General features: G+C 38.9%; 3 protein-coding genes across 4 annotated transcripts in view; 1 reads left to right on the top strand and 2 right to left on the bottom strand.

Annotated features, from left to right (window-relative positions):
* The window catches only part of LOC134672226 (uncharacterized), a 33,734-nt gene extending 27,675 nt beyond the window's left edge, over positions 1-6,059 (bottom strand). The window contains exons 1-7 of the mRNA XM_063530127.1: positions 5,808-6,059; positions 5,487-5,582; positions 4,633-4,710; positions 3,937-4,023; positions 2,684-2,770; positions 2,161-2,244; positions 1,602-1,694 (exon numbers count right to left, since the gene is read on the bottom strand). Of these exons, the coding sequence (XP_063386197.1) occupies positions 1,602-1,694; positions 2,161-2,244; positions 2,684-2,770; positions 3,937-4,023; positions 4,633-4,710; positions 5,487-5,582; positions 5,808-6,027 (745 nt within the window). The 5' untranslated portion in view covers positions 6,028-6,059. The remainder of the gene's footprint in view (positions 1-1,601; positions 1,695-2,160; positions 2,245-2,683; positions 2,771-3,936; positions 4,024-4,632; positions 4,711-5,486; positions 5,583-5,807) is intronic.
* Positions 6,060-7,058: 999 nt separating this feature from the next.
* LOC134672321 (dynein light chain Tctex-type 5-A-like) lies at positions 7,059-8,550 on the top strand. Its single transcript, XM_063530216.1, has 3 exons — positions 7,059-7,196; positions 7,649-7,842; positions 8,381-8,550. Exons 1-3 carry the CDS (start codon positions 7,125-7,127, stop codon positions 8,544-8,546), a joined length of 432 nt encoding a protein of 143 aa, XP_063386286.1. The 5' UTR covers positions 7,059-7,124; the 3' UTR covers positions 8,547-8,550.
* Positions 8,551-9,309: 759 nt separating this feature from the next.
* Positions 9,310-25,304, bottom strand: part of LOC134671930 (synaptic vesicle membrane protein VAT-1 homolog-like) — a 35,201-nt gene continuing 19,206 nt past the window's right edge. The window contains exons 2-9 of one of the 2 annotated variants that reach the window (XM_063529797.1): positions 24,465-24,594; positions 22,177-22,392; positions 19,814-19,965; positions 17,262-17,365; positions 16,876-16,931; positions 13,947-14,141; positions 13,527-13,782; positions 9,310-11,465 (exon numbers count right to left, since the gene is read on the bottom strand). In XM_063529797.1, coding sequence (XP_063385867.1) covers positions 11,434-11,465; positions 13,527-13,782; positions 13,947-14,141; positions 16,876-16,931; positions 17,262-17,365; positions 19,814-19,965; positions 22,177-22,392; positions 24,465-24,594 — 1,141 coding nt within the window. In that variant the 3' untranslated portion in view covers positions 9,310-11,433. The remainder of the gene's footprint in view (positions 11,466-13,526; positions 13,783-13,946; positions 14,142-16,875; positions 16,932-17,261; positions 17,366-19,813; positions 19,966-22,176; positions 22,393-24,464; positions 24,595-25,304) is intronic. The other variant, XM_063529798.1, reaches the window with a different exon arrangement.

Raw genomic sequence — 25,304 nt, 5'->3', positions numbered from 1 at the left:
GGATTAGTTGTCAAGCGGACCCCAGGCTCACATGAGCCGTGGCAAAAATGCCGGGATAACGCCAAGAAGAAGAAGAGTAATATAGACAAGACATATAGTTCTCTAAAAATGGTAGCATGCAATGAATAAGTTCAGAACCCGACTACTAAAAATTGGGCTCTTAAACTTAAACGTATGAAAAAAAAATATTCTGTGAAATAATCACACATATTTTTTATTAATTTATCATCTTTTAAATAGGTATAGAAATACAATGTAACATAACTGACTAAATTTTGTATACACCGTGGGAACGTGTAACCCGACAGATTTTAACCACGTATTCCTGAGGTCATACGGAGCAAAAAATATTACATAAACTTTAAAACTTTTATGTCTTGCAGTATGTCTAAACCAAGTTACATAGTGCCAGAGTCGAAACCATACAGGCGATTTTCACTGAGTCAAATCTCACAAGAATTGTCATTACCTCTATAACAAGACCGATTTTAGAAAACTTTGTATGATATTTTAGTCTGAACATGCGTTCAAGAATACACCTTTAAAATCTGTTCGAGTTAGGTACCTACTCGTCCCCACGGTGTGTATTCAAAATTCACAAAAATATTCAAAAGACAGCCATGAGCCGCGGTAGTATGCTACGGTCATAAGTATATGATTATTTCAAATAAAAAAAAATCTTTGTTGCATACGTTTTAGAGCGAGATTTTGAGTAGTCTGTTGTAGTTTTTGAACTTATTTTTTATTAAATTAATTTTGGGGTTCGTGATCAATTTGGTATTAATTTAAAGTAATGTTACATTACATTTGTGCGAGGGCGCCTTCGGTACAGCAGCGCACGTAAAGCGCCCAATGCGCCCATGTACGTGGGTACGTCAGGCTACGCTACTTTTAGTATGAGGGCACCGAAGGCGCCCGGAGATCGCACAGTGCGCTACGTATGTCGAGCTCGGTCCAGCTCTTGTAGTACGAGGGCGCCGAAAGGCATCCGGCATATGATCGCGTGTAGGGCGCCACGTAATACGCCGGATTACGCCCGACTATTTTGGCATGAGGGCGCCCGGCATTAGAACGCGCGCAGCGCTCGCGCTAAGTACCTAAGACGGGCTATGCCCGACTCTCTTAGTATGAGGGCGCCGAAGGCGCTTACAAAGGGCGCCGTGTTCAATTTGATGTGGCGTCATATAACCTATAACCAGCGGACAATCGTGTAAGCTCGGCGGTGGCTCGGAACGCCACACTCCGGCAGCAATCGACCACCGCACCGCCGCCTCGCGCCGTTCGCTCCTGTGGTGCATTGGCTTGTTTCGTAGCGCGATTTGAAAATTTCAATTTCTTAATTTTATATTATTTTAAATGCTGTGCCGCCCCCTCTCATGTGCCGCCCGGGGCCATAGCCCCCCTAGCCCCCCCCCCCCCCACGGTACGCCTCTGCAGCCCAGCGTGCAGCGGAGAGAGATTTTTGTACATACAACAAAACAAGAGAGGCCTCCCCGCACCCTGCTTGGTTATTTGAAAAGATCTCGCTACACACCCGCGCTACGAATTCACGCACCGCTCAGCTTCCCTAATTTGACTTCAAATATAGTTTGAAAACACACCTGCGGAAATATGTTCCTCGGAGAATTGAGTTGTACCAGTGACATTGTACTGATGGGTGATGTCCATCAATGGCTTTCTGGAGCAAGAGAGTCCTGAAAAAGATGAAAGATGTATTAAGTACCAGTACCTACAAAGTTCTCGACAAGAAACATACAATAACAATACTCTTTATTGCACACCTCACCAAACTCGTAGTTTACAATAAATGTACAGTAATATAAACAAAGACAATAGAGGCAACAACAGGCGGTCTTATCGCTTAAGAGCGATCTCTTCCAGACAACCTTTGGGTATCGGAGACAATAGAATTAGAATATACGGTAGGTGGCGCAAAGAAAAAAATATGAAAAGTCGAATTGAATAAATATCGTAAAATATATAATTTGTTGCTAATCCATCATTAAGAAAAAAGTAAACAATAAAAGAGGCCTCAACAGAGTATTGTTTAACTAAGTGTCAAATTAAAATACCTTAGGGGATATGAAAAGTATAATACTTCTCTGTTAATTTATTTAAATTTTCGTGCACACATTACCTAAAATTTATGTCAATACTAACCTTCAATGCTATATTTAGCAGTGAGTGTTGTTGACTGTACTGTAGACGGAGAAACTGGGTGGTGTTCTTGTAAAGAGACGTCAGCTGCAAAAGTAGTTTCACGTTTATATAAAATGTTCATCATTGAATCATAGTGTAAAGCATTTGTTATTATAGTGGCAACCGCAATACATCCTCTGTGAAAATTTCAACTGGCTAGCTATCACGGTTCATGAGATACAGCCTGGTGACAGACAGACGGACAGAGGGATCTTAGTAACAGGGTACGGAAGCCTAAAATCTGGCTCCAGCTCGGTGCCTTGTGGCAAGGTGCCAAGAAGGCTGGCAGCACTGCCGCGCTGGACGGCAATGCCAATGCTTTGCGCGAGGTAAGAGCCAGCTCTTCTGTCAACCGTCGCCTCCACGAGGCGCATCGCCAGCTATTTGAAAATGCTGTGGGTGCCAGGTCCCCACGGTTAGGTAAATAGAATAATGAGGTAAATTCTCAGTATTTTTTTTCAAACCCAAAACTGAAAATACTGACCTTCAACGCTATGTACAGTAGTGACTGTTGTTGACTGCACTGTCGAAGGAGAAACTGGGTGTTGATGTTCTTGTAAAGAAACATCAGCTGAAAAATAAGGTAAATACTTATATCCAAATTTTCAATGAATGAAAGTGTAAGAAATTATTATATTACTATCACAGTTACACTATCACTGCCATACGGGTTACAGAAATAAAAAATTATACTTGTATTTCCGAAAAATAAGCGCGGAACCGCTGGTGGCCTAGCGTAGCGGTAAGAGCGTGCGACTTGCAATCCGGAGGCCACGGGTCCAAACCACGGCTCGTACCAATGAGTTTGTCGAAACTTTTGTACGAAATATCATTTGATATTTACCAGTCGCTTTTCGGTGAAGGAAAGCATCGTAAGGAAACCAGACTAATTCCAATAAGGCCTAGTTTACCCTCTGGGTTGGAAGGTCAGATGGCAGTCGCTTTCGTCAAAATTAGTGCCTTCACCAATTGTTGCGATTAGAGTACTAAGGACAATTATCAATCTTTTTACAAGCTTTAATTAACCTGCAATATATGAGACTATGCTTGTACAGGTCAAATCTTGCAAGTTAAATTTGACCCACTTCCCGGTTTTTCAATACCATAGTACCGTAGTAAATTGGATAACAATTTGACAATGCAACATTATGGTATCATCGAGCTGATCTGATGATGGACACAGGAGGTGGCCACAGGAACACTGTAATAAAACATCGCAACCTAATCATGTTTGAATTTGTTAGAATTGTCTCGATATATATGTACTAATTACTTGTTGGAAAAAACCTGTCAAGTGCGAGTCGGACTCGCGTTCCAAGGATTCCGTACATTACCCAATTTTTAATAATGTATTTTTTTATGTGGAACGTGAATGAAATGTCTTTAAAAACCCTTAGGGGTCGGATCAAAAACTAAGTAATTAAATCCGACTCACCCTTGACTGCACATTTCTAATAGGTTTTCCTGTCATCTATAGAAAGGTAAAGAACTATTTTGTGTATTTTTTTAATGTTATAACTTGTAGTTTCGGAAATAAAAGGGGGAATGGTCGGACAGACAGACAGACAGACAAACGCACAAGTGATCCTATAAGGGTTCCGTTTTTTCCTTTTGAGGTACGGAATCCTAAAAAAGTACAGTCAGCTGTAAAAGCACAAATGAAATGTATCAAAAATGAAATTTTTGACAGAATACTTATTTCAACCCAAAACTTAAACGGCTGATAATAATACTGACCTTCAATTTCAAGGCTAGCAGGTACTGTTGTTGATTGTATTATTACTGGAGAAACTGAGTGTTGAACCTCTTGTAAAGAGACATCAGCTGCAAGAGAAATTTAACATAATATTAATAATATTTATGATGATGTCCATAATATAACTAAATAATGTACAAATTCACGATATTGTACTGTACTATGTACAGTCTAATAAATAAATAAGACCGACAACCTTAATACAAAGCCGCGAGAATCGTAATTTTTTGTAGATGACATATATTATTATTAAATTTTTTAGTTATTTGTATATGAAATCTGTCGCATACTGCTTATAATTCAACACATAAAATTGCATGGAGTATCTTACATGTAACTGGAATCACAACATCATATTATATGATTGATGAATTAGGTGTAGATAAGTGTATTGTACCAGTTTTGTCACCAGTGCCAGCTACATTGCATAATACACATCACATATATAAACAGAAAACAAAACTAAAAAAAGTCCTGGCTCCGGCCCACATAAAAAAAATTGCAATAAATCTTAAAGTTGTCATTATCAAAACCAATGTGGTGGACTATTAATATGAAACATATTATATAAACTGAAAGACCACACTGATCATAGCCATATGAGTTTCAGTAATTGTTATGACTAAACTCTCTTTTTGTAGACAAAAGTTTATGTGCAAAAGAAAATGTATTCTCACCTTCATTAGGTTTAGGTGCGGCAGCCTCTTGACTCGTAGAAGGAAGTGCATAAAGATGTTCATGTAAATGAACATCACCTGCAAAATATATGATGATAATGTAGGCCATCTAGTAATTTTTGTGTGATTGATTTAATTGGTGTGTTCGGGTGATGGGTCAAGCTGGGTGGGCTGCATGCAAACATCAGTCTACCAATAAGACGGATGTATGCGCGCCCACCAAGCTTGGTATAAGCTGATTATCCATACGTCCATACTAATATTATAAATGCAAAAGTATGTCTCTCTGTTACCTCTTCTAGCTTAAACCGCTGAACCGATTTGGGCAAAATTTTATATAAAGAGATAGGACGTAGAATAGTTTTTTCAATCAGTATCATCATAGACAAAGTCACGGACAGAAGCTAGTGTCAACTGTCAGATATGTACAAGAGTCATTATCAGTGTGTGTTCATCCCACTCGCAATGCATGTGTATGAATGTATGTTTGGGTCAAACCTTGCAAGCTAAATTAGACCCACTCCCTATTATACAATTGAGTTGAAACTTCATATCTATACGTAATTTGGGTGACAATGCAATATGATGGTACCATCGAGCAACATTTTCATATGATGTTTTTCTGTTGGGTTGGAGTGTTCCCGGTACTGGTTTTCTATACAAATACAGTACCAGAACTGGTAAGTCCCGGTTCTCGCCGTACAAGTATGGGAGCCCAATATCATTAAAAACTAAATATGTCCAACTGCTGAGCACAGTCTCCTCCCAGTGTGTAACAGGACATTAAATTATAGTTCTCAAGCTAGCCAAAATACAGACAAATTAGCAAGCTAAATAATTGTCCACATAAGTACCTGGCATGCCCATGAGTGTTGCTGGTACTTGATGCACTGCAGTATCATCTCCTTCTTGATTTGTGCAGTAGTTATGTTCATTGAGAACATTGTATTCTGAAATATACACAAAAATAAGTTAATGAAATATTTCTTATTTGTTGTGCGACAAAAATACCACGAGTGTAATATGCAGAGGTTATTTATTATTTTAAGCGTAAATTAAAATACCACGCTGATAAAATCATATTGCTAGATAATAACATAATAATATATTTAGCAAAAATACCATGACATAAATAAAAATAGTGTTACATACTAATAATTTTAATACAAACTTACCTTCAGAAGAGAGTGGGACGCCGTGAATAAATTCCTTTTCTGTGAAAAGGCAGGGGTAAGAATAACGAATTCTTGACCCTTGGCTAAACTGAGTTTCGTCGAAATGTTTCTGACAAACACGTTTAGTCATTAGCTGACCCTTTGACAGTCCAAGTAAATGTGGATTAACAGGAACCAGAAACGACATCCACAAATTTCGCAAATTGTCGTTCATGGGCATGCAAAATAGTCTGTGTGTGGCACTTGTTGATTCACAACCGAGAACACAACACTTTAACGGTGCCATATTCGGCAGCCGCAAGGAAGTCAACTCAACCAAGACGGGAGGAGGACAATTGTATTGCAAACCAGAGGAGGGTGGCTTCTCAGGGTACTCAACTCAACCAAGACGGGAGGAGGACACAAGATTAGCAGTGCTCGACTCAAAGTTTACAAAACAACTGAAAGTGAGAATTGTCAAATTCAATTTTTTTCAATTGACACTGTTGACAGATGTTGACAGCTAAAGACCACAGATTACGCAAAACAGGGTGCGATACTAGCGCTAATACTACAGTGATGGAACTAAAGTTGTCAGACCCCTGACGCGAACTGTCAAATGACTATAACAGTGACAGCAAAACAGAGAGTATTTAAGTCACGTTTAAAACACAAAGTAGCGTTTTTAAATGTATACGAAACGTTTGAACTTAGAGCAATTAATAACTGGAGTCGCCTTTAAGAGCTTACCCCTCTGCCGAAAATATCCAGTTACTAAATGCTCTAAGCGTTTGAAATCTCTACCCTGCAAAGAATATAATACTCACTCTACCCTGTCTCTGCCATTCTAAACTAAATTCTATATCACTCTAAACTCGATTTAATGACCAAGGCTTAAAGTTGAAACTCCAACAACGATTGATAAAAAGCGCCGCCGCCATCGTGTCAAAAGCAGTGAAAAGCGCTCGTGTGAATGAGGCCTAAGGCCCCGAGGAAGGGCATAATAGGATAGTTTATTTGTCACGCAGACGAAGACGCGGGCAGAAGGTAGTCATTAATATGTAATTATTCCCGATTACAGTTTGCATAGTTTATACATATTATAGTATAAACTTAAAACTTGTTCTAACCAATATGACGGATATTATACGGTTCGAAGGACCAAACTAAAAAGAAATGTAAGAATAACATTTGACTTCGATTTTTTTCCATAAGTATAGATAATGTTTCTTGTCATAAATCAAGATTATACTTAATCTAGTTGGTCGTTAGTAGTAAATATCAATACAAATACCTATGCATTATATGTGATTTTTTTCGATCTACTGGCAAACAACAATGCCGTCGGGTGAATATAGAAGATTCTCATTTCGTATCCCTAGTGCCCCCAAACGAAGTTTAACTAAACCAGTTAGTATATTTAATTTACCTACTTGTATGCATTTTCATGCTTAACATAAACAACATAAAGAGACCCCAAATGAATGGGATAAGGGCAAGCGAATGATGATATAACTTAATGAAAATAATGAATGATCTATAAAAATGTAATAGGTAGAGTCGGACCTAGAAAAGTCTGCAGCGGATTTGATAGCCCACGCAGTGCAATTGTTATTAATACGTCATAATTTCATAGAAGTTTGACATTTAAAATAACACTAACTGTGTGGGCTATCAAATACGCTGCAGACGTTTTTTGGTCTGACTCTACCTATCTGCAACTTATCTTCTCCCCTTGGTCATAATATTGTCTTGCTTGTGTAAATTCGTCTTTATAAACAGATACTTAGGTACCTTAGTTTCCTAGTTATCGATCAAACTTCGCAATGACCGATAATCAGCCGCCGCCCGTACCCAAACAGGTTCGCGTGTATCAGCCCACGTATCAGCTGAACCCAAGAAAGCGATTCAATGTCGAGAAGGTCCAGAAAATACTAGCGCAGCTTCTCGACTCGGAGCTAGAGGAGGTCGAGTACAGTGAGAAGGTGGTTCCGGAGTTATGCGTTAACCTGGCTGAAAGTATACGCAATGCCGTAAAAGAAGAAAATTATGACAGGTTTCTATTTTTAATATTTTTTGCAGTACATATGGTCGTAGGTACTTTCCCGCACTAGTGCGGGAAACAGCACTTTCCGTGTGTATGTCAAATGTTTAAAGGGCCATAATAGTACTGTAAAACGTTGTACGATACACGTGCGAATAAGTAATTCGCAACTCGTGTCGATGAAAAATACTCCCTTCGGTCGTGGCTCGTGTTTTAATTTATCGCTCGTGTTTATAATTTCGTCTTTTCCGCATTTGTATCGTAAATATCTATTTTTCTATCAGTCCATTTTATGTTATTCCTTGGAGAGAAGGAACTAATAGAACTAATAGTCAGACCAAGAAAAGTCTGCAGCGATTTTGATAGCCCACGCGGTGCATCTGTTATTTATACGTCATAATTTCATAGAAGTTAGATGTTTAAAATAACACTTCCACTGCGTGGGTCATCAAAATCGCTGCAGACTTTTCTTGGACTAACTCTATGTAGGGTAAGATGGTTGACACCGGATCACTCTAATTTAAATCTACATTTTAATGTCCTTTTCTAGGTACCGAATAATAGTGAATGTGACCATCTCCCAGCGGCGGCAGCAGAGCCTCGTGGCGTCGCACTCGTTCCTATGGGACTCGGAGCGGGACAATTTCGTGGCCCGCGAATTCCACAACCCACACATTCACGCCTACGCGGTCGTCTATGGGATATACTTCGACTAACCTTACCTAACTACTTGTGGTGTACACTGTACTGTACATACATCGTGCAAATTAAAAATATAAGATGCTCTCTAAATACTTTTTTTCGCTAAGTGGCGTTCACACCAAATGCTTCCATAAGTGATTTTGATTTAGTAGGTAATTGCTTAGTTAGTAGTAAAGCTGCAAAGTACCTACATATACGAGTATATATACCTACATATATTATGATTACTATTTTGTTGTTATTTTTAAGTGCCATCAACAAAATAAATGATACAAGACTATGCCCTCGTGACCCGTCTTTAGATTAATTGTAATAGGTAGGTACATGAGGTATTTGGCCAGTTTCTTTAGAACTCGATGTATTGGAGTTCTTAAAAAACTACCTCATCTACACTCAACTGGCAGATCATTTTAAGCCTAGATTTGATTTACATAGTTACTTTATTTAAGCCAGTTCTATATATTAGGTACAAGCTGGGTACATACAAGAATTTCAGCACGTCAGCAACAATATAAGGCAGCATTTTAATTTATTAATATCAACTTTATACCGATTGCACTAAGGTTGAAAATAAAATGTGTTAAAACCTATTTGTCAGTCACAAACCGATTTACGGTATCGTGTTGGGTCGTCCCATTCGTTTTTCGTCAAGTTCTTAAATTAGTCCTATTCCAAGACGATACCCGATTTACCTGTACCAAATTAAGATGTAATCATGTATACATATTATGATATTCAACTAAATAGGAGGAGGGTTAATAAAATAAAAGACTTCAGTAAGCATTTTTACAGATCATACATATTTATTTATCCATTTCATAGTATAGATATCACACTGGCCCGCCCTTATAAAAATAAATGTGTAATACAATAACGACCCACCCTCTGACGGTGCCGGCGCGGCGGCGCGACTCTGCTCTCAATAAATATTGGCATCAAACCTAACCTAAAACAACTTTGGACTCGTTCTGCGCCGCCGCCACGCCCGCAACACTCCCTAGTGATCGGTTCAGTTAGCTATTCTTACAGAGGAAATCCAAGGATAAATCTAAACCATTATACAGGTCGATATACACAAGATATACTAATAATGATATATGTTTACGTTACAAGAAAATCGCAGGTATTTGACACACAAAGCGACGAATAGGTTAAAAATAGATATTGGTCCGAGACACTGAAGCGAGTATCCGCGTACAATACAAGACGAAACTAGCACCAAGCCACCGTACGATAACCAAAGCATCTTTCGTGACTATAGTCGAAATACAAAAGCTAATGAGTCAGTCTGGATCCAGCGACGCCTCGCGCAGCTCACAACCGGCAGGCAGGTTCTGTTGGGACGTTCAGTGGCTACCCTCTACATCAACTACGGCGCGCCGACGCGCTCTCGCTAAATGTTATAAAAGGGTAAAATGTTTATAAAAAATCCTAACGAGTCTCTCGCAGGCAGAGTGGCCGGCGCGTCTCTTGAGCACTGCCGCGCACGGCGCTTCCCGACTACCCATGCATGATATGTTAGTGGAGATACACGTGTAGTACTGGGTACACATACTTAGAACCATACTGTACATTATGGCGGTAAAACATTACTTACAACCTTACAAAATTAGGGTACATAAATTAACACTAGGTTATATCAAAAAGAAATGCAGTGAATATCTGTATCAAAATATTATCCTAATTTTATATCGTGTGAATGCATTTTGTGATTAGATATGTGATATTTGTGTGTAAAGATACATAAAAAGCTTCTTAGAGAGAGATAGTCATAGTACGTGTATAAAAATATGACTTAGGTATTCATTTTAAATTACGGCTTTGATCCCGTCCGAGTTATCAAAGACCCTGCAGACGGCCACAAAAATACAATTTTGATAGGTATTACAAATATTACAAGCTCTCCCCGGGAGGCGGGCGCTCGGCCGGGCCGGGCGGGCCGCGTCGGACCGGGCCGGACCGGGTCGGACCGGGTCGGACCGGGCGGACCGACCAGCCTGGGCCAGCCGGGCCGGCCGGCCGGGCCGGACCCCACGCCTCACGAGAATGCAATACTAAATAAATTCTGTCAATTCTTTTCTTAACTAGAAAATGATTTACAAAATTTCAAGTATAAAAATATAAAATAAATGCATTCAGATTCAGAGCTCAAATAAAAATGTCATGTTTAGGCAGCTCAAAAACACCGCAAAATATCTAGCATACTACAAAAATATCACACGTAACGTTTTCATTGGTTCGTTCGATAGAGTAGAGACGACGGCGCGCGGGGCCCGGGCGGGAGGGTCTCGTGGGCCACATTTTAAACATTTACTAATAAAATATTAAAGCTTAACATACATAAAGATTAAGCATCTCTGCACCTTACATATAGGTATAATAGCCATTCAAAATAACTGCAGATTAAAATATCTCATCTTAAAAATAAAGTCTTAAACGTTAAACTATAAAAAAAAATCGTAGAAAAATTGAAACGATCCTAACTTAGGCCAAATTAATCTGAGAGTAAGGATTAAAACATATAATTATTTTAAATTTCGCTGTCGCATACGAAGTATCTATACCGATCGCGTTACCGTACAATAATTTACTCAGGAACTAAAATAAAAGGTAAGAATGTAATGATAGACGGATTAACACTAAGTAAGAACGTGTACGACATAGGTCGATCCTCCGCGGGGTCGCAGCGAACGTTATTATAATGCTCCCTTCTGAGGCATCGACCAATCTCGTATGCAAGCTTATTCATATAGACGAAACATAATAAACGTCAGGCAACATAGTATAGACGGACGGCGCGGCGCGGCGCGCTCGCGGCGGCGCGGCGTCAAACGAACAGCTTCAACTATAAAATAATCAATTGGCGGTGGTTTATCTGGTCCTGTCCTTGGGGGAGACAATTCAGCTCGACTCCTTCTCCTTGTCCTTGGACTCTGTAGACAAAGTTGAGAAAACAATCGATAAGTCTAAATGAAGTTTAGCTATTATAATTGACTTACCAAAGGCTTAAGACTTATACCTATATTTTTTTTGTTTTATATTACGGAAAAGCTAGTAAATATAACTCGTAAAAACAGATGGTAAAGTTAAAACAAACCATTACCTATATTCTAATCAAATATTGTGGATTGTCACCATTCTGTTATATCGTTGTATTTATATCGTATTTGCTCATAAACAACTCAAGCTAAAAATAATTAAATGAACATATCCTTCAAATGCTTTATAGTATTACTCAGCCTGTGATAACTAAAGTAGGTATGTTTATAACAAAACGATTTCATTACTGAGCTTTATCACGCAATAAACGGCTTTTAATGGGTTCTTCACTTAAATAGGCAATGTAGAACTGATGATATGGTTGCGCGTTGTTATTAACTTATTATCTCTACACAACCAAGTCCATGCTTCGTTACATTGTTTTCAACCACCTTATAAACTGCAATCTTTATGGAATTCAATGCCCACAATCCATCGATTCATTTAATAAATAGGTACTCTGATATCTTTTCTATAGAGGGTTGTGGGCAGTGAATGCATTGATAGCTAATATCTTGCATAAATACGCATAAAATATATAATTAGGTATAATCATGATATTGTATAAGTATGTACGTTTCACTTCGGAAATGGACGGAGATATTACCAAGACACAATGTCTAGGTATTCCGCCGTCAATTCCAGAAATTAAAACAATCTTAGGTCTAATATATGGAGGTCCTCGACCCGGCTTCTCATGACCTGTCTGGCTAAACCTACGTCACGTTACGCACCAAAAAAACAGTAACGTCTTGCATTCCATAACAGCCAAAGCCTAAAAGATAAGTAACGATTTTCATAAGGCAAGCTTAATATGCATATGTTTTCGTTGTGACATTAACTGTTATACACCCTGTGTAAAAGGGCTAGTCACTTTTATATAAAAGTACTATAAACTAAACTGAACAATACGTGTTGCATGCTACGAGTACTAATTATGTTATCTAGAAACTAGATTAAGGTCGGAGTATGATAGTTTTTCCGATCATTGTGTTATTGACACAGACCGCTGGGTTCGCCTACGCAAAACTGCATTTTTTAAGTGTTGATATTATAATTATCTTAAAGATTTATTCGCCATACTATGACAAAAGAGGTTTCAATAGGTAAGACCGGATATTGTATTGTCTTCAGAAGGTATTGACTTATTGAGCTATAATATTTTAATCCATTGTACCTAAAGAATACATAGAATGTATGGTATCCCCATGATCGGATCATGCTCGTATGTTTTTAATATCAAGTACCGTTGGACGTCTCAATCATCTCAGTGTGAATATTGTGATGACTCGTCATCAGAATAGTCACCGAAGGTGTCATCTCGACCTATAATCATTATCATAAAAGCTGCTTCCAAGTTGTTTAATCAGCTACGCGCCGCGATATGCTTTAACGAGCTCACCAGGAAGACCGATTATGAGCAAAGTGTTTAGTAACAAATTCCTCTATGTCATTTGCCCCCCGATGTCTAGTCTTAAACGGGCCATTATGGAGTCGTTGTTTTTATGTCGTACTAGATCTAGATGATAAGCTTAGAAAAGTATGCAAGCAAATTATCTACTTCAGGCAACGCTAAGGAAATCAAATAACGTGAATTGCCTTATATGGTTTTTTCTGAGATTACCTACATGATAAAAGAAAGATAAACTTTAAAAGCTTATAACGCAAAAAATACAGAGATGAAATCTGATATTCTTGTAAGATAATAAAAATATAGTGTAGTACAGTCGACGTAAAAGTTAATGTTACATTTTTGCACCTAATTCGATAAGACGAAAAATGTACGCACATCTTTATGTCGACCGTGTTGTGTAACGAGACGCATGTTTAGCCAGTGCGTGCGTAGATAGTATAAAATACTTAAAATATAAGCGTAACTCAAATAAACGCATAAAATACTAGTAACGATGCGAAGCCTCTACGCATACGCATGCGGTCGGTGGATCGGGACCTACCTTCGTCGCTGTTGCCGTTACCGTTAGTGAGCGGCTCCTCCTCTTTCTCACCGTTCTTGTCTCCGTTCTCGGCGGGTTTCTCCTCCTTCTCCTTATCCTTCTTCTCCTCGGAGCTCTCCTTGGCGGGCTTCTTGTCCTTGCCGGACTTCTTCTCCTTGGCGGGCGTGGCGGGCTTGGGCTTCGGCTCCAGCGACGGGTCGAGCACCAGCTTGCCGATGTTCTTGCGGTCGTGCATCTTTTGCATGGCTTCGCCGACCTGTGCAAAGTTTCCGTGTGAGCTCAATATGTCCAAAAGAACCCTTAAAATTATGTTCATGTTTTATCGTGGCAGACGAAATTAGGACTGGTAGTAGGAGTAAAATACCTATTTCATTTCGTACCACTTCAACAACAAGTTTAGCTCGCTTGAGTCCAACTTACATCCTCCAGCGCCCAGGTGGAGTCGACCAGCGGCTTGACCTTCCCGTCCAGCCACAGCTGGAACACGGCGTCGACGGCGCGGCGCACGTACTCGGCGCGCCCGTGCTGGAACAGCAGGTGCCGCAGGTTCAGGCCCGCCAGGCTCTTGTTCTCGTCGAACAGCTTGATCGGAGACACCTTGTCCACTTGCCACCACTGTCAAACAAATGTTTAATGTTAATGTATGTATTTAAAAATAAACATGTCTAAACTAAAATATCTCAAATGCCGCGACGATTTTGCGTCGAATTTAACAGTCGCAACGTCACAGTTGGGAAATTAAGCTAAGCCAACCTAAAGGTGTGACCTAAATTTATTATATGAAGGGATACCATTGTGGAAAATGAGGGTGAGGGGTTGTATGACTAATACATTTGTGACATTTGTTGACTAACCGGTTTTGCATTGATTTTCGATCACCCCATTTTTTCTGAAGTGTCAAGAGATTATGGGCATTGCACTTATCGTTCATAAATTTTCCATGATAATATTATCTAGAATAGCTATAGATAGTAGCGTACAACAAGTCCACGAATTATTTGCACTCTATATCCCGCCCTATCGCGAAAAGCTCTTAACAGTTGACACAGGAACTAGTAGTTTATGGACAATTATATTCCACGTAGAAAGTAAAGTGTACCACGCAACCGCGCATTTGATAACATCAATGGAGGCTAAGCCATGAACGCGGAATTTTAATGGGCGAGTAGGTACAGAGATATCCGATTTTATTTTAGTCTGACGCTCGCACTGACGACTGATAATAACAGGGCTCGAGCTTCAATGCTGGCAGAACAAGTAGATTACTATCTATACGTCCGGTAATATATCTCTAATACTAACGTAATGTGCACAAATGATCACCACACTCCATAAGTATCTTATAAACACCATTTTATGATTGCATGAACTTTGTGTGCTTCGGGTTTTTTTGTGTTTTACAGAACTTGAATTACTTCATTATAAATTCTTCAATTAAATATACCTTCTAAGGTTTGGCAAAACTTTCTTAATCAAAACTTTAAATATTTTGGTTAAAATTCTACACATATTAATAATACGAGTAGATTGTGCACTTTATAGAAGACTTCACTTGTAACACGTAAGTAGTGCTTAGGACGTTAATATATGTATACTCGTACCTAATATTATTATCTCAATAGTAGGTACAGTCAAGGAATTTAAATTCCGACCCATTTCGTACTTTGTCACAGTGACAATCAATATGAAAGCCGCTAGAGACCTCATACGGTTGTCACTGTGACAAAGTACGAAATGGGTCGGAATTTAAATTCCTTGACTGTACATATTACTCATATTAGGTGTAAGTTCTTTGGCACCCAGGTACCTATATCGTACAGCATATTCAGCATAAGTTTGGCGTAACCGCAAAACCCACTCATATGGCAGTATTGTGGTTAATTACTGTAAAATTAAACTGACAATAGGAAATACTTGCGAATGGAGATTAAGTAAGTACTCGTACCTACTAAGAAGTAATACAGTTGTAAAATTGATTTTCAAACTGCGTCTTATTAATTTGGTTCGGTATGAGTTCGAGAAACTCAAAATAAATTCAATGAGGTTCTTTATAAGTTCGCACATAAGTTCGTTATGTATGTACGTTACGGCTAATACATTAACAGCGGAAGCTCCAACTTCGGGTCTTCGCGGATAATTAACGGAATTAGATAATGGAATATCCGAAGCTCGGATAATGTGCCGAGATAACTTACACTGGGAGAAGTAACGAATAAGTGAATTAGCACAGCAGTATTAGTCGATAACTGCCTGCTGCTTGTACACGACAACTCATTTTGACTCAACAAATTTTAAATTAAGTAGGTAGGTTAAATAATACTTATATGACAGCTAAATCTACGACGATTATCTACTATTTCCACCCGCCTGAAGATACTTCGTCTTTTACGCAGCGGCGGCTGCGGAAATGCCATTAAGTTTGTGTCATTTCTCCCCGAAATACCAGATTACGAAAACATCACATTCCTTAAATACGGGATCCCCTAAAATAGCAGAAATATTTTATTGATCATGTTTTATACCTTCTCTTCCTAATATGAATATTCGTGTTTGATGTTTTTTTAGGAAATAGGTATAATGAATGAAGAAGTGATACAGTGTTTTAGCTGACAGAATACGTATTAGTTAATGCACGATGATCAAACATCGTATCGTATCGCGATGTTCGCGGATGGATGGCAATAAATCTTATTCGATGACATATGAGTACCGCCATTTTACTTCGTTATAAAACACGAAGGACATTAAATAAGTTAATTAATTTATTGATATGGTATAGCCCAGTTAAGATTACTTAGATTTGTTACACATAGGTACGAATTGCACGATAGCAGTTAAATATAATATATAATTAGTTAAATAGGTTAAGTGTATAAAACTGAGCGCATCTCGCCATCAAACGTAACAGTTTGGCGAGGATATAAATGTTTAGTACGTAAGTTGTAAATTTAAATATATAAATAAATTTAAAAAAAAGTTACTGATACTGTCTAACTTCCAATGACGGTACGCACACAAACTCAACACATAAACCATGCGACGATTAACGCAGAAGCTCTGGATTAACTTGGATTAGTAAGAACAAGCAGTTGCTGCGCCCGGGATTTGAACGTCGACCGCGAATAGCTTAAAGTGTGGCGTTAGGTTACTGTAGTTGACTTTATGCTGTGTGACTTATATTAACCTTCTAAGTCCCTGCGTATAAATTTTTGTACATATTCCAAAATCTATTTTGAACTTTTATTGTATAACTAAAGGTTCCAATTTCAAAAACAAAACTATTGCTTCTGGATCTCAGGAGGCTAAGTAGTTAGTTCGTGTTTGAGGTGAATATCAGATAGCTACTCACAGCACGCGCAGCACTGAAGAAACTCTTCGTCTCGCCGGTCACGATGTTGGACGATCCTGAGATAAAATTGTCCGTTATATGATTTAAATTATAACATTTGCAAGCTGAGAAAGTCTTGAGAAAATACTTTTAAAAAATGCAAAAATGTGTATAATTCACAAGTTTATTACCAATTAATTTAGTCTAGCTAAATTAAATGATCGCTGAAAACAGCGAAACAAAAGTATCATGCAATTATTTTATTCATCTCAAAAGAGCCAACACTAAAATATTGACATTGTCTCGTTGCATTAACGCTGTGTCAACGTTTTTTTCTTTCCGTTTGGTGAATCCTAATAAAGTAGGTATATATGTATAAACTAGTAGATCTAAAAAAGTATTCTTACCGTAGAGGATGTACCGGCCCATGGGCTTGAGCAGTGAGTATCCACGGTTGCACTCTTCTCCGCACAGGCAGTCCAGGACAATGTCCACGCCATCTGGGGTTATCCTGATACAACACAACACTGTTAAGTATACCCTCTAGCGGCCCACCATACAAGGAAAATTAGCAATCGAATTTGAATCAAACGTATTAGAAAATAGAGTTGAAATTGTTTTGTTTTAAAATCGAACGAAACGAAATAAAACAAACTCTATTCCATTTCATTAAGATTTAAATTTCATTGGAGGTAATTTGTACTAGTATTAGGACATTGAACCCCAAGAGGATACTATTGCTATTAGTACATGACATGAATTAAAGTTAACTTAGTGACTTCCTCGGCGACACCATTATAAGCAAAAGCGAAGGTTGCTTTGATTCACGATTTAATACACTATCAACTAGTTTGAAAAGCCTGAGATATCTAGTCTGAGACTCAATTTCAACGGCCCGACTTTGTGAAAGCAGCCATTACTAATATTAATGCTCTGACTCAAATAACTACGGCAATATCCATTTACCTCAGCAACGGGCACCTCTAGTAGATATCGGTTTATTTACATCCATTGAACTTGTGCGGCGCGGCTTGTTTACGCTTTAAAGAGCTTACCAGATGTAAAAATATCTTTTTCTATTTACAAGAATTAAATGCCGCGGTTGTTAAGAAGCAGCTGCCCTAAGGAGCGGGTTATAAACGGAACAATTAACGTGTAGTAAGTCCAATATGATTGGACCTTGACTTTACGGCGGGCGCGTCCTCTCGACTATCCGAATGTGTGAGGCGCGTAGCGAGAGGGGGCCAAGAAAAATTGGTGGTATTCGACACACGAGCCGGGCTGCGCTTGAAATATGTAACTGTAATAAACACCAATTAACAATGCCTGAGATCGAGAACAATTCGGCTTATTAGCTCGGACGCGGTAACCGAGTCACACGCAATTAAATTACGAGTGTCATGTTTTAGGCAAATATTCTTAAAATGTTTTAGTAACTAAAAAAAAAAACATAAATTGTTACTAGAGTTAGACCAGGAAAAGTCTGCAGCGATTTTGATAGTCCACGCAGTGCAAGTGTTATTTACAGGTACGTCATAATTTCATAGAAGTTTGACGTTTAAAATTACACTTGCACTGCGTGGAGACTTTTCTTGGTCTACTCGTAACTCTAATGGTAACATTCAATTTCTAACCGCAGCTGCACTACCAGTACTGAACGCGTCGCTGTCATTGTCAATTTCCATATTAAAATGGACAGTAGTTCAGCTGTCGTTGGTAATGGACTGTCACCTTAAAACACAATTTTGCCATCCCAAAATATGTGAAATAAACTACATTTTTTAAACCTGTTTCTTAAAATATTTTAATGCGATTTAAAACGCTATGGAAACAGCTAAAGAGTTGGATCGTGTTTAATAAATCCCGCGTCGCGCTAACACAAACAAGGGATTAGGGAGATGAAGGGCCGCTGAGCTGGTTATTATTTTTAGCACCTATGTTTCATCCCTTCATTTTTAGAATTCACTAACGCATCGCGTGATTCAGAAATTTTAATACATTGTTAATATGTACAGTCATCAGCAATAGTATCTTACACAACTAGGGCCGCAAAAATATATGACGCGCTCTTATTGCGCTCCAAAAGAACGTGTCACATATTTTTGCGGCCCTGGTTGTGTAAGATACTATTGCTGATGACTGTACCATATTGAAAATATGTTACGATTAAGTGAGGGAGCATGATCCCTTTTAGTATTATAAATTCGAAAGTAGCCCTTTTTTTTTACGTTGGGGAAATGCGTTTAGCCCTAATCGTCTGGTACCTCTTACGCTTCTCGATGAAACTTTGTCTGGAGATAGTCCCAGTCCCGTGGATAGTTCGAGTCCCGGGAATGAACGTATTAGCATGGCTCCTACACAAATATTTTCATTCTACACAGACGAATTTGTGGACATAAGGTACGGCTACTAAGAAAAAATCTTGTAACAAATACTTATAGGTAGTAGGTACCTAGTTTAGTCATTTTAGTCAGCATTTTTTCCGATACCTACCTTCCAGAGTCAAGATAAATGATGAATAAGATTTATGATGATGCGGTATTGCACTATCCCCGACGATATTTTAAGTACATAGATGAAACCTTATTACATATTGAAATAGGCAGCTTGATTAGCACGATTTCAGGCGTTTACACACCGACCGGCAACTTTTTCTGTTTCAAGATTCAAGTCGCTGTTCGAAATCTACAAGGCAATACTGCCCTCCTATGCCGAATAGCGGTATCTCAAAAACAAATGCCGTTGAAAATGGAATTTATATGTTTGTTGTAAATTTTTATTTGAGATACCGCTAATTGGCTTAGGCCCACTTGCACCATTCCACTAACCCAGGATTACCCGGGTAATCCGTTAACCTAGTGTCAAATTGTACTGGTAACCATGGTAACGCCAGGTTTAACTGGTTAACCCCGGGTTAGTGAAATGGTGCAAGAGGGCCTTAGCAGGGCAGAATACTCACTTCCTGACTTCGCTGGTGTAGTCGCTGCCGCGCTCGAGCAGATGATCAATGTTGTTGTTGTTCGCCTTCAAGGCCTCGTGCTTGGTCTTCGAGCACACGCCGAACACCGTCACGTTGTCCACAGTCTTCGCCAGCTGGGCTACTGCTTGCCCCTGTCCATACAACACTCGGTTATTTCACGATCACTTTAAAAATTATCTAAGGGTGGTATTTCACCTGTCCAATTTCTTAGTCCAATGTTAGTAGTCTCACTCTCTCATTAAAGCAAAATATGAGACGCAATACACATTGGACAAAGAAATTGGATAGGTGTAATACCACCCTAAGAGGTGGGTGGGTCCAGCCATTATTGCACAGGGCACGGGGCTACACCTGGGGTACACTGACATTTGTGGTAACCGCTGAAACCATACTGAAATTGTGGAATCGCCAAAACACTATGAATAAGACAACAAGAGGACGATTTTTTTGGAATTTAGCAATTATTTGAGTCACTACATTACACTAAAAACGAATCCCAATAAGGGGTCATCCATTAATTACATCACACGTTTAGGGGGAGGGAGGGGGTCAAGAAAATGTGACATATTGTGACATGGGGGAGGGGGGAGACACAAACTTTGTGACGTCACTTTAACTTCATCAGTAACCGAAAATTTATTTAAATTATTTTATTCGCTGTACATTTAAATAACAAGTTTTTAAAACGATAATCGTTTTTATTCCTTTAATTTTCTTTCCTAAGCAGTTTTGGGTTATAAAATTACTAATATTTATATCGTCAAAAATATTTTGATAAAATATTAATAATACTTAGGTACTTACTTAATTCGATTTGACGATTTCGTAGAAAAAATGTGACGTCACACTAGGGGGGAGGGGTTTGCTAAATGTGACCAAGTGTGACAAGGAGGGGGGGAGGGGTCAAAAAACCTAGACATTCGTGTGACGTAATTAATGGATGACCCCTAAGGCCTAGTTTCCCCTCTGGGTCAGACGGACGGTCAGATCGCAGTCGCTTTCGTAAAAACTAATAGTACTGTGTACGTCAAATGCTGGGATTAGTTGTGAAGCTGACCCCAGGCTTCCAAAAGCCGTGGCTAAATGTTATGATTATGATTATGATTATGAATGCCGGGATAAACGAGAAAGAACAAGGACATTACAATAAAAAAAATGTATTTCAAGCCGTGTGGTAAAGCGTATATAGCTCTTTACACCGCATGGTCCTCGCCATATGGGTGAGAGCGTTCCGCAGCATTCGCAATTGAATTCTCATGTTCAGCCTAATCGAATCACGGCGTAATTGACACTCCGTATAAAGTGGTTCATAATATGCGACCGGCAGGGGACAATTATGGAAGAGAAGAAGTTTCTACGGCATCATCCTTTGTAAACCCATTAAGTGTATTGCCGTTGGTTTAAAATTGATACCTCTATTGGACAGACGTAGTAATTGATTGGACCCCACCCATAGGCTTTCGCAGTAAAGGTCATTGACGCGAAGGGTTGAGTGACGTCACGGGCGGAAGCGGCGAGATTCCTAAGCAAGCAAGAGTTTTTTCACCCAATTTAGAGCAGCAATTAGAGTACTAGTTGGATTGTTTGCACAGCTATTATGAAGTTCACATACGCGCCGACAGTTCTCGGAAGATTTAAAATGTTGCTACCGAGCTTTGAAGACGTAACAATGCAAAGTTAAACATCTGACGGGAATCTTTTTAATCTCTGTTTTGTATTTGTTAAGGTAAAGATTTGTTTGTTTTTCTACTGTTCGAGAAGCGTTCGGGGCAACCAAAAATGGCTTAGGTTTTTTATAAACGAGGACTTTTTATAATAGGAATTGATATCTACTATATTAGTTACAATCAAACTTAGCTGAATCTAATCGCTAGCTGCTCTTGATTGCAACAGCGCGGGATGTTTGCCAATCTGGTGCCTAATCTTAGGAAACGGTAAACCTAGCCAACCTCCGTTAAACTAGACAGACGCAAAGCGTAGTATTGATTTTAGATAAGAAAAGAGAAATTTCGACTAAGTTCTACTGGGGAAGTATCCCCAATAAGTGAGAATTACAATTCTACAGACGATTTCTCAATGTCTCTATTATGTTTTATTAGTGATTTACGTATGCAGGAAAGGAGCTCGAGCCATTCATTCAACATAAGTAGTGGCTTGAGGTCATAATGATGCACTGTCTTAACGACAAAATAACTTCATATCTCCTGTAAACTGCCACTCCTGAAGTTAGTTGTAAGCATCCCAAGGTAGTGAGCGCATACTATCAGGCTTCCAAAGACTGTGCAAAACAGACTAAATTTTTCAATAATCGCTTCTGTAAGAGTAGATAAATGTGAACTTACCACACCGCCGCCGGCGGAGTGAACGAGCAGGCTCTTGCCGGGCGCGAGATTAGCCATCTCGAAGAGCAGCAGATACGCCACCACGTAGTTGGTGGTGACGGCTACGGCGTCCAGCGGCGTCATGCCGGCGGGCAGCGCATAAACATACTGCGCGGGCACTGATACCAGCTCTGCCCAGGCTTTGTACTCCGGGAGGGCCACCACTTGGTCTCCGACCTGGACAAAACACAAAATATCAATTATTTTGTTCTAGAGCTTACTATGGAAAAAGTTAGCAAATTTAACGGATTACCATAATCGAAGACACATTTTAACCACTAAACCACTATACTTAACTCTGTATCTTTAGGTATTTAAATAAAAGTCAATAATGATTTGTAAAATTTCGGGTTATACCTATAATTGCCTGTATTTTTAAGTTACGCGCTAAGAAACATTACCCGATTTAAGTAGGTACCTAGTGGAATCTAAGATATCTTACCGAGTAAGATAAACACAATTATATAATGGATGTAAAACATAATTCACTTTTAATGTTCACAACAACTTCTAGTGTTAACGTGTTAGCGTGAAATTTACGGTATCATAACTATTATAACGACCGACCAAGTACATACTCGTAGATACAATCTTAAAACATAGGCTGCACTAACGTTTTAATTGATATCCATGTCCGTTGCCGCTAACATTGATATTATCTTCGGCCATCCTGTTATTTTACCAATTACGTATTTTAGTTTTACTGTTAATTAATTGATTCAGAATAACAAGAGAGAAACTGCATTTAAGTTAGGCATTTATCAGTTATCATGCGATGAAAAGGTTTCCTGCGTCGGATAAATTGCTGCCGAATATTCAAACAATTGTTGGATATTCGATAGCGGTATTAACCTATACAAAATATTCCCATTTAAGAATATACAGATACCAACCTAATTACGCCTTTAAATTAGAAAAAACCGACAAAATATCTGTATAAAACGAGGTTGCTTTAGTTGCTTATATTGATAATATTGATAGGTATCGACTTCTACGCTATATTACGCAAAACAAATAACCAAAATGCGGACTTAATTCTTCATTCGCTGCCACCAGTTTATGAAATAATTAAGAGCGAAACTTGTTATCGTGGATGCAGTGAGAAAAAATATTCCTAAGTAAATAAACAGATTAAACAGTATGACTATATACAAATCTACCACAACTTGTTAGGTGATGTTAAGTGGTATTAGTATGCTTATTGATTATGATTTATCACCGACTTGGAGTAAATATGCAAGTGTGGTCCCCCACGCGTGGCGATGCTGCACGAGGGACAAGGCAACAATGAAGATTGGCAATAATGCGTAAGGCAAGCCGGAGCTAATATGCTTTATTTTCTTTGCAAAGTATATAGGTTATACGGCTGGATTTCATTAAAATAGGCAAGCCGGTAGCAATTAAGTTATATTGTTGAGTTCTGCTGCATACATGCTTTCATTCGTAGAGGTCGTAGCAGATGATGCTCTGCTCTGTCTGACACTGACGCTTTTAAGCATGTCTCTTCTGTTTTAATTTCCTAAGATAGCTTGGATACTGTGATTGTGGAGGTAAAAGTTCTATTTATAAATTATAGGTATATGGTTCTGATACCTCGCTAAGTGGCGAGTGATAGCGCAATCTGAGTGCAACAATTAAGAGGACGCCAGCAAGTCCGAACAATTTCACTTTACTTGTTTACTAACTATGTACTTGTCTCGGACAATACATTGTTCATGCATTGTACATATTTATAATAGAAACGTGTTATTTGCTTGCATCCATTTGCTTACCTTGGTGAGTGTTCGTTAGGTAATTGACATTAAATTTACTGAGTTATTTGCTGAGCCTTAAGTAGGTTAATAAGTTGGTTTAATCTGCTTGCTTAAGTCATTCTTATTAGCCGACTCCGGCGACACAAAAGGGTGTGGTGTGATAATTGACGTTAAGTAAATATTTTTAAGGTATGCGTACATCAAATATGTGCACATCATATAAATATACCCATAAGACGCAATAATAAAAATGTCTTGCGGAAACCATAAATAGCTCCATGCCAATTTGCCTTAGCCTTTTAACCAGGCTACAAAAACGTCGGGATCGGTTTTGACCGAAATACGAGTCATAATCAGAAATGAAATTTTAATTTATATAATTAGGCTTACAATTTTCGGAAACAGTCAATTTTTTCAGCGTGCTAAAGAATGCTAACGTAAGCACCGACAGTTGAGTTAAAAATATAAAAGATATTCGGACCACCCGAATCGTACCTTGAAGTTGGTGACGCCTTCGCCGACCTGTTCGATCTCTCCTGCGCATTCGAATCCGAGGATGAAGGGGGTCTTGGGCGGCGAGTCGATGGCGCCCTGTCGCACGATCAGATCCTGGAAGTTGAGGCCACTGGAACAATGGAGACGACACGTCAGTAAACAATACACGGGAAACATTACTGCAGTTAACATTAAGGGACAAAGGATCTTAGGAGGAATACTTAAGGTCACTTTTCGCTGTAAACCGCCGCGTATGGTATTGAGCTTGTCTAGTCATACGCCTAAACAAAAACAATGCCTTCCATATAATGTATGCGGATAGCCCCATTATTGTGTTTCGAATGATTACATTTTTGTTGCTGAGATCGAGGGCGGCGATACTGCTAAGTTTAAAAAGGGTTACTCATACACGGAAACAAAAACAATTAAACCCTTGCCATGTTAATATGTAACTTTTTCACGCTATTCCCTTTTTAGTTTAGACCCCACCTTTTTTAAATGTTTTCAACCCTAGAGATTTGACATTTGATTTCGCACCGGAATTCTTTTGAATGCCCGACTAGCAGACTGGCTTTTGTTTACGTACATTGAACATTAAGGTTCCTGCACATATGTACTTACCTACACATGTAGTAATAAAATTAAACAATAATATGAAGGTACTTTCAGATGAGCCTACGTTGCATATTGATAAGTTAATTCCTATACTAATACGGCGTCAAAGCGCCCACATAAACCGTTCAACATCTCAAGTTATCTGGAACGAGACAAGCTACTGCCCTACACAATGAGAGCTGCTCATCGTGTAATGCAGCACAGTACACTGTTTGTTTAATCGTA

This window comes from Cydia fagiglandana, chromosome 16 (assembly GCF_963556715.1).
Source record: "Cydia fagiglandana chromosome 16, ilCydFagi1.1, whole genome shotgun sequence".
In the NCBI taxonomy this organism is placed as follows: Eukaryota; Metazoa; Arthropoda; class Insecta; order Lepidoptera; family Tortricidae; genus Cydia; species Cydia fagiglandana.
Note: the sequence above shows the minus strand (reverse complement) of the source record. Positions and strands in the feature narration are given on the sequence as shown.

Excerpts from the sequence above, each read along its gene's own strand:
- LOC134672321 (XM_063530216.1), top strand. The coding sequence starts at position 7,125 with ATGCCGTCGGGTGAATATAGAAGATTCTCATTTCGTATCCCTAGTGCC. Across the intron at positions 7,197-7,648 it reads AACGAAGTTTAACTAAACCA|GTTCGCGTGTATCAGCCCAC; the intron begins GTTAGTATATTT and ends GTACCCAAACAG. Across the intron at positions 7,843-8,380 it reads AAAGAAGAAAATTATGACAG|GTACCGAATAATAGTGAATG; the intron begins GTTTCTATTTTT and ends GTCCTTTTCTAG.